At 39.0% G+C, this 19829-nt stretch overlaps 2 protein-coding genes across 2 annotated transcripts; both read right to left on the bottom strand.

The window, feature by feature from the left end:
- Positions 1 to 3907: 3907 nt before the first annotated feature.
- Positions 3908 to 12745, bottom strand: kifbp (kinesin family binding protein). Its single transcript, XM_063477185.1, has 13 exons — positions 12266 to 12745; positions 11880 to 11978; positions 11649 to 11728; positions 11503 to 11561; positions 11230 to 11354; positions 8491 to 8584; positions 8129 to 8241; positions 7717 to 7866; positions 7376 to 7450; positions 6003 to 6165; positions 5721 to 5895; positions 5458 to 5643; positions 3908 to 5293 (listed from the first exon to the last, which is right to left on the bottom strand). Exons 1-13 carry the CDS (start codon positions 12719 to 12721, stop codon positions 5155 to 5157), a joined length of 1914 nt encoding a protein of 637 aa, XP_063333255.1. The 5' UTR covers positions 12722 to 12745; the 3' UTR covers positions 3908 to 5154.
- A 2221-nt stretch (positions 12746 to 14966) lies between these two features.
- mpc1 (mitochondrial pyruvate carrier 1) lies at positions 14967 to 18377 on the bottom strand. Its single transcript, XM_063460190.1, has 4 exons — positions 18179 to 18377; positions 16676 to 16772; positions 16254 to 16386; positions 14967 to 15903 (listed from the first exon to the last, which is right to left on the bottom strand). Exons 1-4 carry the CDS (start codon positions 18251 to 18253, stop codon positions 15879 to 15881), a joined length of 330 nt encoding a protein of 109 aa, XP_063316260.1. The 5' UTR covers positions 18254 to 18377; the 3' UTR covers positions 14967 to 15878.
- Between the last annotated feature and the right edge of the window lie 1452 nt (positions 18378 to 19829).

Below are 19829 nucleotides of genomic sequence, written 5' to 3'. Positions count from 1 at the left end.
CAGACCATACACGTTTGTTGGATGAGCTTTACCTTTGTCAGAAAATAAAAGAAGTGAGAGTTGAGAAGAGTTTAGTTGTGGCTACTCTAAATGTGAAATGAACCAGGGATTGTTAACATTTAAAATTACTTAATCATTTTAAACTGGTAACAAATCATTAAATATCAGTTTTAGTTAAAAGGCAATATTCAAACACATTCCAAAGGTTGACCGTAACACAAAGAAGAAATGTAAGCTTTATTTAAGTCATACTATACTCTACATGTACTGCATGTTTTGAGTACTTAACCTAAATGTAAAAGCAAATTCTGTGTTTTTTTCATGCTGTGCTTGAATTCTGGGGAAATTATTGAGGGTTTCATGGAAGTTTATTGTAGCTTCAAATTGTTCTTGATGAAACAAACTGATAACATGATTGTGGTATCATTAGTGACACAACATCAGCATGTTACCCCGCCTTACTGCATCAGATGGTGTTCTAATCCCATACACGTTTTCTTCTAAATTAAAAACCGTCCTCAGTTGTATCTGAGAAAAGAAAATAATGAAGAGACTGGATTTCTGCCATTAACAAAAAAAAAGGGGGGTATTTCTTCATCTTCCTTGACTATGCTGACTTAAAGATTTGATTTCCTCATGTGGGTTATATGGAACATCACACCGGGTTGAATTTGTGACGTCTGGATGGGTGTTTTGTGGAACAGCCTAACCCAGTGACCCAATGCGCATCTGTGTGGGTACATCCGTTCATGTTACTGTCAGCAGTCTCACTCAAATATTTGTTAAGTTCTTAGACAAAGGCAGAAGTGGCTCAGTGGGACAAAGACTGCATTCCTTTCTTTGACTTTGTTGTGTCAAAAAACAAGGGATCAATCATTTTAATTCAGTTCAGTTTAGTGTATACAGTCGTCAGCTTTACAGCAGTTTACTCTTTCCTTCTTCTCTCTCTTCTTTTTCTGCCTGTTTCAGCTGACACATCAGTAGGAAGTGGTAACATCAGTTGCTATCATTTTCTTCAGGAAATGACACACTAGCCTGCCCAGCCTTGCCTCAAACACACACATACGCACAGGCAGACATGAACTTATTTATGAGGCTCATATATCCGCTTATACACAATCCTTCCCTTCTCTGCAATACTAAATATTTGAGTTATTTGAAACAAACCACTGTCTATACATTCACTAACATTTGTTGCAGTGCATGTGTTCCCCTGCACTAGCCAGTATGAACTATATCTATAAACAGTCATATTTTACAGTCAGCTTGGTTTCTATCCCCACCACTATTGCACTGTGTGGGATTCGAGTCTATTGTCTGGGTGACAAGAGTTTATGGCAACACAGACTGTCTTATTTTTACACTCTCAAACACAGACAGACAGCAAATGCAAACACAGCCATTAACATATGCGCAAATCGACCAGGATCATTTTACCAGTCCAAGTCGGGGTTTGCGTAGTTACTGATAACCATAAGAACCGATTAACCCATTTTCTTTATAGAAATGCTTCTGCTTCTGGATTCGTGAACCATCTCTGTGTCGTAGACAGTCAAAGACAAGAATCTGCAGCGCCATATTGCCTTCCTCTCCTCCTGCTTTGTCTGATCCCAGGAGCATACGTCAGGTCTGTGAATGCAAACTGAAACTTAACAGTTTAAAAGAAAGAAAACAAAAACAGTCCTCATCAGTTTTGCAAGTTCACACACACATATTAAAACACACTCATTGGCTTTTGTTTGCTTTTTTTTGCAGTGTCGCCAGTCTCAAGCTCAAGCTTCAATCGCACCAATAGAACCAGAGAAAAACATCAGAATGAATCAAATGTTAAAAAAATAGAGGTTTAAGGCATTCACTGGGATGATACATTTGAATTATAAATAAATGAAACTTACTTAATTTTTGTGCATCACATTTTTTTTAATTGTATGAATGTTTAACCATTAACTAAAATTATTTTCACAGAAATTCTTTCCACTTCACAAAAAGTGAACAATCTTTCAGACTTCTTTAGGTGTCTTAATTTATATTCGAATGCTTGGCAATCCTACAAATATATAGTCATGTGAAAAAAAATGTTTCCACAGCACTCTTTGCAGTCCTGTGGAAACTAAATACACCCCATGATTCAGTAGCTTATAAAACCACCTGCAGCAACAATAATTTCAAGTAACTGTTTTCTATGTGACTTAATCAGCCTCTCACATTGCTGTGGAGAAGTTTTAGCCCGCACTGTTGCTTCAGATCATTGAGGTTTGTGGGCATTTGTTTATGTACAGCACTCTTAAGGTCCCACCACAGCATTTCAATCAGTCTGAGGTCTGGACTTTGCAACATTTTGATTCTTTTCTTTTTCAGCTACTCTGTTTTAGATTTGCTGCTGTGATCTTCGTGCTGTTGCAGTTTCAGCCAAGCTTTAACTGAATACTTTGGTACACAGAGGAGTTCATAATCGACCGGGTCCCGTGGCTGCAAAACAAGCTCAAATCATCTGCCCTGCATCGTGTTTGACCTTTGCTATGTGTGCCGTTTGGTTCTCACCAAATGTTGCATTAACTGTGCATTATAGCCAAACAAACATCCGCACTTTGGTCTCACCTGTCTAAAGGACATTTTTCCAGAAGTCCTTAGCTTTGTTTAGAGTCAACATTGCACACAAAAGTCATATTCTGCTTAGAGAGAAGAAGCTTCCAAACAAGTAATACATGCTCCCAAAAGGTTGATTCTGTTCATCTGGATGTAGCGTTTTCAGTGGGGAAAATGTTTCGTCACTCATCCAAGTGACTTCTTCAGTCTCAGCTGACTGCAGGTTTCCCCAACCTTATAAACAGTACATTTACAAATAACTGAAACTAGCCAACTGAATGAACAATGGACTGTGAGGTCAGTTCCTTGACCATGATCGTTGATCACCTCACAGTCCATTGCTCTTGTCTACATTTGATTAGCAGCACCTTGCTACTCCTGACCCTCTTGATTCCTCTGAAAACAATCTTGTAAAAACTTTCTTTTCACATGAATGTAAACAAGAACCTGGAATTTCTATAAGCCTGAATATTTCTCCGTAAGTGTGCAGCATTTTCCGCTAAGCGCTCTTGAACAGGTTCTTGCTCACAGTCTATTAGTGGTAATTGTGTGATGCTGAGCAGGTTTGCCAGTGCATGTTTTGACAAGTATTAAATGGGGAGCATGAAATCACAAATTGGGCTGTGGTATGCTTTTACATAATGTGATAAAATCACAAATACTCTCTTATGGCAAAGTATTTTTATTTGCATGCTTGTGTACGTGGGTTTGTATAAGGAGCTGACGCAGAGGGTAAGGGATGTAACGATGTTTGTTATTTCCCAAAATAAATGTGGTAAATAGATGTTGGTTCTTTGGAAATATTACGACATGGATTTGTGATACATAACTTTGTGAGGAAACCTATTCGTTGTGTTTCTTTCCATTTGTCTGAAACTATGTAGAGTAATGACAAGATATTTGATGACTTAGTTAAACTCAGATTAACAGTTTAAACAAAAAAGTTAGTCATCAGTTCTGTGACTGCCATATCGCTTCACTGCTAGGGAAGATACATAACTGCATATCTAGTTGGCAATCAGTGGTTTGACGGCCCACACATCTGACCTCTGTTGCAACACATTCTAAGGATTCAGCTAACTTCAGTTAACCCCAAATCCATCATGTTTACTGTAAATAGCTTCTAGGAATGAAGCTGTGTCGCCTAACACACTTCAGTTTAGCTGCACATAGTGGTAAATATGTAGCCCTGTAACATGTATAGAATGTAAAACCTCTTGAGGTAAATTGGTAATATTGAGGTATAAACTGACTGGAGTGCAAATGACAGGCGGAAGAACAAAGAAAGAAGAAATACGAACTCGACAAAAAGAAGAGCACATGCACTTTTCTTTTTTTATAGGCCATCACATAGTCACAGTGAAGTCAAGACATTTTAACAGACACAGCTTTAGACATTTCTCTGCATTAAGCAATTGAATAATCTGGCTTAATAGTATAGTCCTTAAAGTCATCGACACCCAAAATTGAGATAATTTTAGTTTGTTACTCAGAGCCCCACCTTGTGTTAAAGCAGCCTTGTGTTACATGAAGGCATACCAGAAAAAAAGTCGGTTTAACACTTAGGTTCTCACTGCAAGTAAAAAAAAAAAAGGAACCCAAAACTCCCCCAAAAACTCAAAAAACAAGAACATGTTGCTAATGTGGTACAAGTGTGAATTAGCTCATTGGTTTTATATCACTAATCGCTATAGGTTGTGCATAAAAACTGGGTGATAAGGTTCCTCAGACAGGAAGAAAAATGAACCTCACATTATGCAAATTATAATGTCTACTAAGCTAACACCAGTGTGATCAAGTCCACTCATTAATGGTCGTCTTGTCAGTCAGTAGCACAAAATAGATGAACTCTCTTAACGTGACCTCAGGCTGGTCGCAGTACGCCATCACACTTATTTCACCATCAGACACTTGTAGTGCACTGAGTGCTTTATAGAAAATAAAGCCACAATAAATTAAAACCAATATGATTAACATTAGAAAGCGTGTATTAATCAGACTAGGGTCAGAGGCCAGAGGGTGCTGGAATAGTAAAAATTTAAAACAAATTACAATTTAACAAAATAAAAAAACAAAACACTGTTTTGCAATAGCAGCATCTGATATTTTAGTTTTAAACCTACAAAGGCTGCGGCTGTTTGGTTTGTTGTACTCTCTTCCACTGCAGTTAGGAGGAGAGAAATGAACTAGAGTGAAAAATGAGATCAGATTGTCACCCATTTGATCCAAAGATGTTGTTTTCATAACATACCCATCAGTTTCAACTTATTAGTAATACAAAAGAGACACTTGTGTTTTCTTATTAATGTTTAACAGGATGCATTTTCTTTGTAATAAGAGTTAAAGGTAAATTAACCACAAAGGTTACTTCACAGCGGCGAGCAGGTATTTACAGCCGGGTATGTATTCAACAGTGAAAGCAGCATGCCCACTGCACAAAAAGAAGCCAATATAAACACAGAAATCAGTCAGTTTCCATTCAGTTTTTAGATGGGAGTGTCCGATGAGCGCCTCAAAATGATGACTTTAACCGGATTAGTAAGCAAGTGACGTAAAGAGTGGAGTCTTTCAGTTGTTTGAGGCCATCCTTGCTTTGAGGCGGTTGATTTTGAGAGGGAGGAGCCCGACCATCTCCTTACTCAGCTCCAGCTCTGTCTCCACGGCGGCTCCTGCCTCAGGGTTGGCCTCACAATACTGCACCACATACCTACACAACAGGTGGAAGATGGAAAATCAAACATCATGGCAACTAGCAGGATGCAGTTGATCTAAATAAGTCTTATTTTCTATTTTATGTTTTTTGCTCTAATCTTAAAGTCCTGCCAACTAATTTTATATCTGACTGCCAAAGTGCTGGATGAATAATCATACTTGTAGTTTTCTAGAGATTTGTTTAGGTTGTCCAGTTGAACAGTAGGTGAGGTGCTGATGAGTCGGCTGTGTAGTCGAGCCACTCTGAAGCGTGCGACCAGAGCTGGTCTGAGAACCTCCTCCTCCAGGCGCTCTGGAAATTTCCCTTCTGGGGAACACAGAGAGTCTAAGAACATCTGGAAGTACCTGAAGAGAAGAAGATACAGAAATTACTCAGACATGAGTAATACAGACCCACAGAGAACGAATAAAAAAGTACTTACTTGGCAGAGGCAGAGCAGAGATGGTTAAATTTCTTAATGGTGTGGTTATCTAGAGACTGCGTGTCTGCTTGTCGGTTGGCCAATGCAAGTTTTAGGTCCATCATTTCATTGTAGGTCTCAGCCAATTCGAACATCAACTGTCTGCGGATCATTAGGTAGTACTGTGCGTTCAAGTCTACAGAGAAGGAAAAAAAAGTTAAATCAGCTAATTGGTTATTTGCCTCTGTTCTTCCTCAACTAAACTTCATTAGAAAAGACATGACAGTGTCTTTAAAGAAGTACCGTTGCAGATCGGCTCCAGCATGTCCACCCTTCGTTTGTGCATCTTACAGCGCCGCTCCAGATCCTCTTCAAAGAAGGCCAGGGATCGGAACAGAGCACTGTGATCCTGCAAAATCTCTATGTGGTCTGTCACATAGCCATCCATCTGAAAGTAGTCCTTGGCCTTTCAGAGTGAAACAATAGAGATACAGTCAAAAAAAGAAAAAAAAAATTCACCTAACAAGAAAAAAAATTCCCTTCCTCATGCTTCTCTTTATGAGTGAATCTGGGTGGGGAACTATTGCTTTTTCTATAATATAAAAGCAACCTTAAAGCCAACCTCACACATTAACCACTGGGTCACAACACCCACGTACACATTTCAGGACCACCAAAAAGTACGGCTTTAAATACACGTTGTGGGTTCAGTGGTTGCCGTTTCTTTCTCACACGTTCACAGCAGAAAATATTTAAACGAGGGTAAACACGAAACTTGGATCAAATCTAACTCAGGATTTTTAGTCTTTAAGATGTGCACTTAATTTTTGCGTCAGTTAGAAATAAAATGACAGATCAACTGTAATGTGAAATAAAGTCTCATTGGATACAGTAAGGGTGTCAAAGTCATTTTAGACAGTGGGCCACATCCAGCCTACTTTGGTTTTAAGTGAAACAAGTGAAACTCCCTTTTCTGTCAGTGTACAGCCCCATTGAATCCAAGAGTTTCAACAGAAAGTTTCAGGTTTTCTACATGATGAAGAAAGATCGCTGCAGCAAATCCAAGAAATCTGTCAACATGACTTTTTATGACTAAACTGTAAGTGATAGGCATGTAAAATTACAGAAAAATAGGTTGTTGATTGTCCTGTTTTTGGTTCATTTTTTAAGTGAGGACACATTATAAAAAACAAAACAAAAAAAATATATACTTCAATCATAAATAGTGAAAAAACAGGTACTTTTTTTTTTAATCATTTCATTGTTTATTTATTACTTAGTTAGTTTGGTTTTGGTATTAATGGTCTTTACCACAGAAAGCTGTAAAACATATGAAAATACCACTATGCCATTCTTCAGATTTTCCAAAGCCGTCCAGTGGGCTGTATTTAGAGGGTCAATTCTGACCCCTGTGCCTTATGTTTAACACCCTTGACATATACAGTAGTATCTTGGAGTGCTGCTTGGGCTTATAAATGCTAGCCAAAAACAAAAAAATGTGTATGTTTGTATGCTGCATTTTCGTATGTCACAGAGTTGAATGATTATCTGTACATCTTGTATGGGATTATAGTGAATTATTGTGGAACCTTGTTGGGTGTGTCTGTTTGCTTATATGATCTTTTCACCACTGTGTGTGTGTGTGTGTGTGTATATATATATATATGTACACATACCTGTGTGACATGATTCTGTCCTACCAAGAATACAGATCTGGCCTCAGTGAAGTCCAAGGGGAACAAACACATCACCTGCAAATAAGAAAGCTAATTAATTTGATTGCTCCTTCTGTATTAGCTGGATTATTATTTTACAAAAGGCTATGCTTCATTCTTCCTTAATAGCGAGATTTTTGAACTCTCCCCTCAGTAAAAAATGAGTGAGACTCTGTAAACACACTGTCTGCAAGGCCTGCAGCACCATGCAGAACCAGTAGCATTATTCTTCTTAACAATAATACCTACAATATTTACAGTTTTAGTATCAGCAGAAGAATTATCTGGCACAAGATACAGACCTTCTCTTCAATGCTAGCAATAGAGTCAAAGGTGTCTTCAGAGCCAAACAGCAGAGCACTCTTCCTGCCCTTTTCTTCTTCCTCCTCCTCACGTCGTCTAGCTCTCTTCAGTTCCTCCTGACGATCGGTATCCAGCTCACCGATGTTGTCCTGAATATGCAGAAACACATGCAAACAGACTGCATTTTAAGATAAAAACAAAACACCAGTGCAGATTAAAGATGCAGAAAGAGATAAACACACAGAAAAACAGATGTTCCACATGACAAAATATTCTAAGACCAAGAACGGTCAACTTGACATGACAGTGCTTAAAAAAAATGTTTTAACTGAGACATGACATTCTGCTGATAAAGTTTTTGTGGTTGGTGTCACAACAAACACAATAAAGCCACACACATCTATGAGGTACCTCTAGCTGCTTCTTGGCATCCTGCAGGAGGTTCAAACAGTATTTTATCCAACATCTTGCAATCTCTGCTCTCTTCTGTCTTAGATGTTCCCTGCGTTCACTCTCTGCCTCATCTGGGTCAGACCAGAAGAGAAAAAGATGTTGAGATATGCCACGAGATAGAGAACAAAGAGGAAATATGTCTGTATGATGTAAGGACGGCATGACGGGTTTACACGGACCATGCCGAGGACAAGAATTTTAAGTTGTCCACTTTGGGACACAGTTGCATTTTCTCCTGTTTGACTCAGTGTAGCTGATGATGGGTACAAAAGCAAATGAGCATTAATAAGTATTTCAATTAAGTTGGTATAGATAATTACTCTCTTGTGCTGCAGCCTCAGAAGGAACCTCGCCCGCCAAATCAGAAATAACAGTAGCTGCTGAGAGGCAGTGTCTGCCTTCCATGTAGCGGCCCTAGAAAACACAAAAGCACAGATAACTACATACCCATTTCTCATCACTTCATCTAAAACAAACTACTGTGACAGGCATGGCAATTAAACCAGGCATTAAAAATATGCTTCTGTACATCTGAACCATAACAAAATACATAAGAGCTGGAGAACATTTTTCAAAAAAAGCAAGGTAAAGGTTTATTCTCTTTGAACAGAATAAACCTTTCAAGATGTACTCCTTTTAACCTCCTAGGACCTGGCGTCCACATATGTGGACATCACATTCTGGGACGTCTAGACCAAAATACTTAATTTTTCTCTACAAGGGCATGATATGCACTTACGAGGACATTATACTGCCACTGTTCTGTCAAAATTTGAAACAAATGTCCTCATATGTGGATCTCATTTTTCTCAAAACCAAAAATTAGGTAAAAAAAAAAAAAAAATCTGGTAATTCTTTGTTTTTACATTCTTTGGGTCCCAATCAACCCAAATAGCAAAGAAAAATTAAAAATGCATGCCATGAAAGAGTTCGGGTCTTAGGAGGTTAAAGCTTAATCTTGGATATTTCTATAGTAGCGAACGACTACAAAATATGAAGACTGACTCATCTTTATTCAAATAGAAAGTGAAGCTATTGAAATTAGGAATGTCGTTTGGTGCCCGGGGTGGAGGTAGGCAGCATTAACCTGGTGTGTTTTATGTCTGCAGGAGAAATCAGAGCTCCTGGAAAAAGCACCAGGAGATAATGGAAACACCACACAGAGACTTGCTCGCTGTGTGGAAGCAATATGAGCCAGTGAGCCACTAATGCTGCTTAATTTTACCATGCCGTGCAAAGAGTGGAGAATAGATACGAGGATAGCTTATCAAGTCGATATTTTTGGCTAACAGGGCCCTGTATAACGAAGCACTTTAACATATTCAGGGTATCTTTCTGTTATCTGAATTTACTTGCCCAGGCGATAAGGATAAGAGCTCAAAACGAGGCTAGTTATCAACCCACAAAATTAATGCAGAGTGTCCCCTGCATTTGGTCTTCTAACCAACGAACTAATCTAAAAGGGACATTTCACAGGTCACATGACTTTTGTTCCACAAAAGTCCCTATGACTGCCGCTTACTCCGGAGATGTTATCAAATGGTGATTAAGAAGCTATAAAGAACAAATAAAATCTAAAAACTGTGCCAGTAAAATCCAACACTTTTGCAAAAACAACAAAAGATGAATGTTGCAGCAATTTGTTAACAGTTAATCGTTAGCGCACAGAGCAGTAAAATAATCATTTTGGTTCAAGTTTTTTAGTTGCCAAGTGGCTTCATAGTGCTGTGTTTATTTCTTAGGTGACAGCTGCACATTATAGCTCTGAAACTTAAAGTTTACTGACCTATAGCCTAATTAAGCCGATGTGCTTAGTTTTTTCGGCAGATCAAATAGGTACTCTGTAATTCAGTCCGTGTAAAAGAGACTTAGCAGCAGATTAGAATCAAGTATAACAACATTTATACATTTTCTAAATCAATAAATTAACATGCATATTTCTGTGACAATGCGAGACTCAGTTTGAACTTTCAGTGGTTCTAGTAAGGGATGGCTTAAACTGGACATTATTTTCTCAGCTGCAGACTCAATACTGTTTAAGGGTTTGAGAATAAAGATTAAATATAAAAACAGAAATCAAACATAGACTTGATATGATGTCACCAAGGGCAGTGTAGGGGTCCTGCTTTAGGATCAGACAATAATGCTTACACAACAATGCAATAGTTTTAAAATTGTTCCCTGTCAACAGAAAATAATACATACAGTAAATCTGCATGTAAGAATCTATATTTATTACTGAATCAGAAACACAATGACTTTAGATGGTGATGAAAAACTTTAGACCAAACCTACTCTCCCTGCAGAGATCCAAGGAATTTTAGGAATGGTGACGCTATGTTCTGGAGAACTGACTGATCAGTACGCAGTGATTTTAGAGCTGTTGATCTCTAATCTGGAACTTAGCTGGCTCCAGACGAGGTTACAGTATAAGCTACCATGACAAGTTACCCCGGTAAGAAGTGAACCACCTTTGTAGTGCAGAAAACTCAGGATTAGTGCTGAAATTAGCTGGATAAGACACAATCTTCCTTCTTACTACAAGCTTCTGATCTGGCTGTGTGTGTACGCTATAGTATATGAGTTCCTGTTAGCTTTCCACACAACTCGTGACTTTCCACCCTGCACTTTATAAACAAGATGGCAGAGTCCAGACCAGGACGCTAAAAAATGAGATTTTCATCTACACCATATATAAATCAATAAATTAACATGTCCTGCACGTGTCCAAAGCATCTCAGCCTTGCCTCTCTAACTCAAACCTGTATTATATTCATTTCTAATCATGTCCATACTGCTGATGAAAATCTGAGCAGCTTCCACTCGCCACTGCCATCAGCTCCAAACACAGCAGGTCTCACTACCATCTTGTTAAACCCTCCCTTTTTACTCTTGCTACCATCATCTGTCACATTCTGAGTAACTCTTATGTGACATCTAGTGGTTGTGAATACTGCATGCAGCACTTTTAAAAGAAAAAGCATTTTATATAACATGCAGAATATCTTAGGTTGCAGCTCAAATGTCTATAAATGACTTTAAATTGGCGATATGCTTACCTTAGTGATGTAATACTGGGATAGTGTAGCAGCATTTAGAGCCCACTCCATTGGAGTAAACTGATTTAACTGTAGCTGTCTCTGCAGGGTTGTGTGGCAGTACGTAGCGGCACGCTCAGTTTGACCTGAGAGACAAAACTATAGTTACTATAGTTATTACAAGTAATTTACATAGCTAAATAAAGGTCAGATGCAATTTCCTGTTGTTTCATCAGTGTAATTTTTTTTGTGTGTGTGTATGTGTGTATTATCCTTAAACAATCTCATACTCACCCAGGTTTTTATAAACTTGAGCAAGGTAGTACATGGTATGGGTGTAGGCCAACTCAAACCTATACACAAGGAAAGCAGAGAGAGACAAAGGGACTAAATATAAGCAAGGAAATAGCAATAATCTGGAAATCTGCTGTGGAAGTTACCTCTTAATCCTTTCCTGGTGAGTCAGCAGGTTCTCCTCAGCAGCAAAGTACTCTGTCATATCAGTGGGAGGACTACCATCCTGAAAAAAGAAGAAGAAATTAAATGATGAAGAGGATTTACCTATTGTGATTGCAGCCATACTGTGGGGGCAGCATTACCTTCCTGAAAACTAATATTTCAATCAGTCCTCATTTTTTTAAATAAACTTTTATTCAGGAAATCAGCCTTGCCTCCTTCATGTAACGTTGATAGATGGATTCTGCAGTTTCGAGGAAGCCCTGTGCAGTCTCTGTCTCATCCCGGCCTGCCCAGAGGATACCCAGCTGGTTCTGAAAACACAAGGAGACAACACATGAGCATGCATCATCTGATGCGCCTACTATAGCAGTGTGACTCTTAAAAAAATGTAGCAGTGCTTTATTTATAACGCTTCACAAACACTCTGATGGAGTGTTTTCAAAAATCATCCTTAGCATTATAATCACATGTCACAGGTTTAATACATATTCTTATCAGTGATCATAACATAACTTCTGTATGTAGTGTAATTTTTATTTATTTATTTGTTTTAAATAGCAGCTTTGTACTACTGTAAGAAAGAAACGATCAACGTTACCCTAACGTGGATAAACAGGGACACATTCGGGGACGACACTCTGCATCTCTCCAGCAGCTTCATGCAGTTCATTAGGTGCTCCTGCCCGGCTGAAAGCTCCTCCGTGTCCACATGGTTGACGCCCAGGTAGTACTCCACAGCTCCGAGTCTTGCGGCCCGCAACCCGGCTGGTGAATCACCGCTGAAGCCCTGGCCGAACAGGTCCTCTCTCTGCCCGTCCACCGGCTGCTCTGTCGGCCGTTGGTCGCCGCTCTCTCCGCCGCCCTCCTCCTCACCTTCGCCCGCTTCAAAATTCTTTAGCGAGCAGTATATTTCTCTGAGAAGCTCCCTGGCTTTGTATTTAGAGCGGAAGGGGTCATTTTCTGGGTCGTTTCGTGATTCTATTTCTGTGAGATTTTGGGCGTTCGTGAATTTGTCGCAGATAGCTCTCCATTCGTTGCTGTTGAAGGACGCCATGTTGGTCCTCTTCGGCGTTCTGGCGCAGCTGCGTGCTTCTTGTTGCGTTGCTGCCATCTACCGGAGGTTGCTCTCTCTGGCCATGAGAGTTTCCTCCTTAACCGAAGCCTTAGTTATTCCTGTTTTACTCCATTAAAAGCATTGCTTGCCTACATTTCGGAGTTCTATTGCAGCTTTAGATTTTAATTACAGTTATGGTCAAATCAAAAGGTCACTTCACTTTAATCATTTTAGAAGAAACAAGGATTTTGCTGTCACATTAGCACATTCACATGAGGTGAAACACAACTTTGCACTCCTGTTTATGGCTAACAAGAATAACACACATCAAGCATAATACATACAAAAGATCAATAAACAGATTATTTATTTATTAATATACATATGATTTTTTTCATGTCATTTTTATGTGTAGTGTCAGTAGCTGTGTATAAGTTGTGTAATGAACAACAAATATAATCATTACCATTATTACATTACCATCCCTACTTATTTACAACTTCTCTAGAGGTAATGCATATGATGTAGCTGTAGGCATAAACATAAATTATGTTTTAGAAGGATCTTCACTGACCACACCATCTGTCACAGAGGACTCATCTCCTCTGTGAAGCGAACACGGAGGAATCTGGTGCTCTTCACTCGCTCTACTATGACACCAGCAGTGCTGAGCGGGAGATGGACAGCCTTCCTAAAGTCAACAATCAGCTCTTTTGTTTTGTCAACATTGAGACATAGATTCTTGTCCTGGCACCAAAGTGCCAGCTGTTGCACCTCCTCTCTGTATGCCGCATCACCATCATCGTCCCTGATGAGTACCACCAAGTTCAACACCAGTCTGGCCAAATCACAGATAAGCTGGGTTTCTGGGCTGCAGAGCACAGCTGTATCAGAGACTCTCTACATCAAGCGTTAAGGATGGGGGTCAGGACGGGGAGCAATGGGTGCACTAACGCAATGAAACTATGAGAGTTATCGTCATTGTCTCTATGCTCTTATCCGCATTATTGCAACCATATTCCTATTCTAGCTCACCCTAAAACACAGTAATATTTTAGTGCACAAAATGTTCACATCATAATTGCATCCATTTTGACATCTCTAACACCACTGGCTGAAAGGCAGCCCCAAACCATGATGGAGCCTCCACCGTGCTTTATAGATGGCTGTAGACACTCACTGCTGTAGCTCTCTCCTGACCTTTGCATATGATGATGATGATTTAGACTAAATTTGGAGTCATCACTCCATCAAACCCTTTGCACCTGATTTTCAGTCCAGTTCATGAGTAACTTGGCATACCTCAGCTTCTTTTCATTGTTTGCATTCTTTAACACTATCCCTGCTAATGATGACATGTTCCAGCAGTCTGTTTTCCCGCATCAAGCAATAGTGTTAAACTGAATCTCCCGCGAACGCAGCCATTTACTCTTTGTCTTTGAACTGTTACCAGTGAATCTCTGAACTCCTCTCACAATGCAATATATTCAGTTCAGTTTTAGAATTTATATTCGGTGTTAACTGTAGCTAGGCTCAAAGTGTTAATGCTGTCTTATTTTAGTAAACAGCACTGTCATATGCAAAACTAGGGTGGCAAGGGATCATTTTAGGGTGGCACATGCCACCCGTCTAGATCCGTTCCTGATGTAGGACTGCTTTCACCTATTTATGCAGGTTTCTTAATGTTAAAAGGAAATGTTTCCTTCCCATTGTCAACAAGTGCTTGCTCATAGTGGTTCATTTGATCGCTGAGATTTTCTCTGCATTATTGTAGAGTCTTTATCATATAATATAAACTGCCTTGAGGGGAATGTTTTAATTTGGTACCAATAAAAATGGAACTAAAAGATCAGAATGCCACTTCAACCACTGGTTATTATAGTGCAAACAAGCTATTTGTTCAGCATTAAATATGGACAAAATGTTATTGCTTAATATAGTATATATCAACTATTTTCACTGAAAGCCTTGGGTGTACATGTAAACAAAAAGGCATAAAGAATTCACGTAGTTATTCTGATTTGTACTTTCTAACTTTGCTGAAAAAAAGTGTCTTCTGTTTATTCAACAGTGGCAATGCTGAGTGTAAATACAGAGAGGTGACTTCTTGATTTTTCCATAGCAGAAATATCTGATGCAATTAAATGTCATTGGATCACCAAGAGTGACAGAGGTCATGACTGAGACAAACAAGAAGTTCAAAGTCAAAGTAAAAAAAACAAAACAAACAAACTCAGAAAATAAATCAATTTTGTCATAGTCAGTTTATTTTAACAAACTTATAGAATCCAAATATTAATCAGGGAAAATAATGCGAATTATTCAGTGACAATAAATTAATGGGAATGACACATAATAACACACAGTGCATGTTTGAAAAGCACCGGCAGAAGCAGCAGCTCCCCTTGTCTGGTCATGCCAGATGATAACCTAGCCAGTCTGAGTTTGTACCATGATTATACTGCTTTATAACGTGGACAGTTTCACCACATGAAAAGATGTAACTATTGATTTTGTTTTAAACATTTGTTTGAATGTATTTTGACACTTGTGGGAAACTAGTTTGACAAGTTTTCCACAGACATACTCATATATACAATTTACAGAACAACTTCTAACTCAAAAGACAAACAGCTTAACCCCTGTGTGTTCTAAATTTAACAAAACAAACAAACAAAAAAAAGAATATTGTGAGGACATATTTGAACAGCGTGACCTCAAGTTTGCCAAAATTAGACAAATAATGGTTAGTTTTGTTTAAAAGTGTGCCAAAGCAAGTAGATCCTGGGTGCAAGACATCTTACTTTCAGGCTGCTTAGCCTTGTGTACATTCTTCCACATTATATTTTGGTGCGTCATATTGAATGTTGCCCAAAAAAAAAAAAAAAAAGAAAAGAAAAGAAAAGAAAAGAAAAAAGGAACAAATAATTCACACCAATTGACCTTAATTTATAGAGCAAAGCATCAGTTTTTATCCCTGTTTTTAGTAAAGTGGCTGAAACTTAAGGTACAAATCATGGTAATGTCAAGTTTTTTTTACTAAAAAGAACGGAAGTGCAGCAGTTTACTAATTAGATAAGTTCAGAGACAAGATTTCAAGGTTTAGGTGAGTGTTGAAGCAGCACAGTGCCACTCTGGAGTCCATCTGCATCAGGGACTAAGAGCCCATCTTCTTCTCCATGCTGAAATAACAGAAAGGTAAGGCATTAATGTTTCCATTATCATATCTAATGTTGTTGGGTTTTTTTTGTTTGTTTTTTAAAATCTAAAGCACTGCAGTTAAATGATGAAATACTGATCTGGGTTAAAAGTCACAGTGGGAAAATAGCAAAAGTAAACAAAGGCTGTACCCTCAGTCAGAATTTGAACCAGGGCTCTTGAAACAGAGCCCTGATATGTGACATCATGTGCACAGACTTTGCCAAAAACACAGTCCTCATATCTTGCAGAGTTATGATCTTCTATGAACGGGTGATTGAAAATTAGAATGTACTTTAAAAGAAACTAACCCCAGAACAGAAAAGTTTCTTACTTGTATTTGATGAGACGGCTAGCCTGGATCAGTTGGGCTGACTCATTGGTCAAATGGCAAGCGAACAGTAGCCAGTTGCGGGGTTGCACTTTGTAGGCAAACCTCATGAACAGCAGCGAATAACAGCACAGAGCTGAGGAGAGAAAGCATACATTTAATAGAACCATATTTTCTTATATACCTACTACAGCTCTAACGTTAAGTCTTTATATGAGACTATTCAACATCTTAACAGGAAAGCATGCAGATCAAAGAAAATCTTAAAACAAATCAATAGACCAGTGCAGACATCACGCCTCCTCTCAAAGCCTTCTTAGTAGCCCTGAGATAAAAGAACCACTCACAGCCCAAAATGCATCAATGCTAACTAGAAAATTATTAGAATATTGCATGTATACTGGATGTATCTGTGACCATCTTACCAAAGGTCATTCTGCCACTGATAATTTCAGGGCTCTTCTTCATATCTGTGATGGCAGCGATAGGAAGACCCCAGTTTGCTACAGGACCCCAGAAATGCTGCAAAAGTCACAACAGTCATGTCAATGTACAGAAGATATAGTTACTAATAAATTACATCAAAAGGATAAAAATAGAAAAAGGGAAAAGAAAAAATAAGCCTAAATCTATTAAACAAGACTTTTCGAACACCACAAGCAGGAGAAATAATCAAAACTAGCATAAAAAAATATTTTCAACCACTTTTCTAAAGTGGGCTTTAACTCCTTCAAACACAAAATACATTTTAGTTTAACAAATGGACAAAAAAATGCAAAAAGGCTCTGCTGCATAAGGTAGCACAGACTCATTGCCTTAACTATATGTGAATCAGTCAAGCTTGTGCACTTTAAGCCAGACATGACGGTAAGATAAGTATCTAAAAGCTCAGTATCATATTTTTTATGTTAACACTGTATATGACATACAAAATCAATAAATAGTAAGGTACAGATAAAACTACAGCCTGTCAATGAAAAGGATATACTAACAGAAAAGATGGTAACTTACTGTGCTGTTTGGCGTTTGTTTGTTTTCAGTTCCACATAAAAAAGAAAACAAATAAAGATAAGTCACAATGACATGATGTCTTTCACACATCATTACAACTTCAAGTAGGTATCAAATGTCAATATAATTTTGCATTTCTTAGTAAGGATATAATGAATGAGGTAGCATATCAACACCCGCATAATTAGGTGTCAGCTGTAAGTCCTTAACAAAAGTAAGCAGTAAAACTCGTTTGTGCAGACTGCCAACACACAGTAGTTTTGATTTAAAAGAACAGATATTGCGCAAGTATACACCAGACGTCATAACGTCTTGCCCATCGATGGTTTTAAAGTGTTAAAACAGGCAAAGCTCTTCAGATAACAGCGATAACAACTGTGTATATTTGTGACAAACGCAAACAATGCTGACCTATCAAGATGCCAAAATTTGGCCTTTACTCCAAATTTCAGACCTGTGGCTAATATGTGGTACGTAAACACTCTGACACATTAACCAATATCTTGACAAGTAGCAGATTTCTCCGCCAGCTTTTGACGCAGATTCAAACTTTTAAAGCAGTTCACTGCCATCTTAAGAAGCTAACGTTCTTTCACCGTAAGGGTTCGATCCACTTTCTAGGTTACCTGTTTGTTTTAGGAGCTTCCTTATAAGTTAACAGTCAAGCTCATAATGTGGAGAAAACACAGGAGACATGGTCGCCCTTGAAAACAAACCAACTTAAAACGAAGTAGAAAACTATGCATGAAGAGAGGTATCAAAAGAAAAACAAACCGTTTAAAATGTTCATAAAATTTTGTTATAACTTTAGTTACACAGTAAACTGCACCAGCAGGTGAACGTTAGCTAACTCTGCATGACTAGCTGTAGCTAGCTTAGCTGCCGTGCTAACAGAGAAATGTTCCGGCTTCTGACACAGACCTCATCAAGTAGTCTCTGAACTCCTTGCTCTTCAAGTGGTCAATAGCTTTCCGTGCAATCGTGCCTGCCATGGTTTCACGTTAGGCTGGTGTCTGTCTTGGGCGAGAAGAGCGGTCTTTATGTTTCTTTCTGTCGGCTGAAGGGCGACTGGGAGCTCCGCTCAGAGGACGGTCAAATTTCCAACCAATAACATTACGTTTTACGACGCTGACGTAAATACGTGGCTGGACCTCAGACGGCTGGGTGCTGCCCAGCATAACAACCAATCACTGGAGACCGGCACTCCTGTTAAAACCAACGCCCACTATGGCAAACAAACAAACAAACAAACAAACCAATAAATAAATAGAAATTATAAGATCAGGGCCCTGTTTCAGAAAGCCGGTTTAGTGCAAACTCTGAGTAAGTATACCCTGAGTTAACGAAAACTCTGGGTTTTCGGTTTCACAAAGCGAGTTTAGATTAATTCTGAGTGAGTTACTATGACGACACACTCCGTGAAGCTAACCTGCCCCCTAGCAGGTTTACTTCAACTAACCCTGACTTTCTCCGCCTCTTTGTCGGAAACCTGACTGTAGGAAGTTTCAGACATGGCGTGCCCCTTCCTTGAAGAGCCAGTAGATGTTGAAGCCCAAATTCTCCGCAGAGCTCTCCGCCGGGAGAGAGTGATTAGAGCGCGTTTGGACATTTTATCATTTCCTGATGATTTTCTCTGTGAACGTTACCGTTTGTCAGCACAATCTATAATTTATTTGAATAACATCCTCAGGCCTTATATTGCTCATGTGACACACCGCAGACATTCTCTCAGTTCTGTACATATTATTTGTATTGCACTTCGTTTTTTTGCAAACGGGAGCTTTCTGTATAATACTGGTGACGCTGAGCACGTTTCCAAGGCTACCGTCTGTCGGGCAGTCAGGAATGTTACAGTTGCACTGAAACGTCTCCTGTACTCGTTTGTGGTGTTCCCCGGTCATAGACCCACAAGATTTATCAAAGAGGGATTCCACAAAATTGCAGGTATCAGGATGAACAAAACCTAATTCATGATGTGGTGATACTTGAACTACTACTTAGATTTTACATTTATTTTCAGGGTTCGCAGGCGTGATTGGCCGTATAGATGGCACTCACATTCCAATCATTGCTCCTTCAGTAAATGAAGGAGACTATGTGAACAGGAAGTCTTTCCACAGCATTAATGTACAGGTACATAGTTCCCTGTAGCATTTCAAACTAACAAATTATTTCATTAAAGTAATGGAGTATAGTAATTAACCTCTTATGTAGGCACTTGTGTCTTGCGGGGTTATTGACTCAGAGGATGTCCCCGCAGAGATGCCTTCAGCCACAGGGCGCCCACTGTTTTGGCTGGGGTCAACTGCTCAGCCTCTGTGAGTGGTGGTGGTGGAGGACCCCCACCTGTTTTTCGGGCCTCCGCTTTTTTTCTGTTGGCTATAACGGGTCACATTTGAGCATACTGAGTAAGCAAATATGTACTTGTAATGTGCTCAGATAATTTCAATAAGTGCTTACAGAAAGAAAAATAATGTAGCCTCTAACTGCAATTGATTTACATAGGACAAACAGACCAAGCACTATGGCTCATAATACAATTACACCTGTTTGGACTATATTTTTATA

The sequence above is a fragment of the Pelmatolapia mariae genome, linkage group LG1, assembly GCF_036321145.2.
Source record: "Pelmatolapia mariae isolate MD_Pm_ZW linkage group LG1, Pm_UMD_F_2, whole genome shotgun sequence".
In the NCBI taxonomy this organism is placed as follows: domain Eukaryota; kingdom Metazoa; phylum Chordata; class Actinopteri; order Cichliformes; family Cichlidae; genus Pelmatolapia; species Pelmatolapia mariae.
The sequence above is the reverse complement of the archived record's forward strand: the minus strand, read 5'-3'. Positions and strand labels throughout refer to the sequence as shown.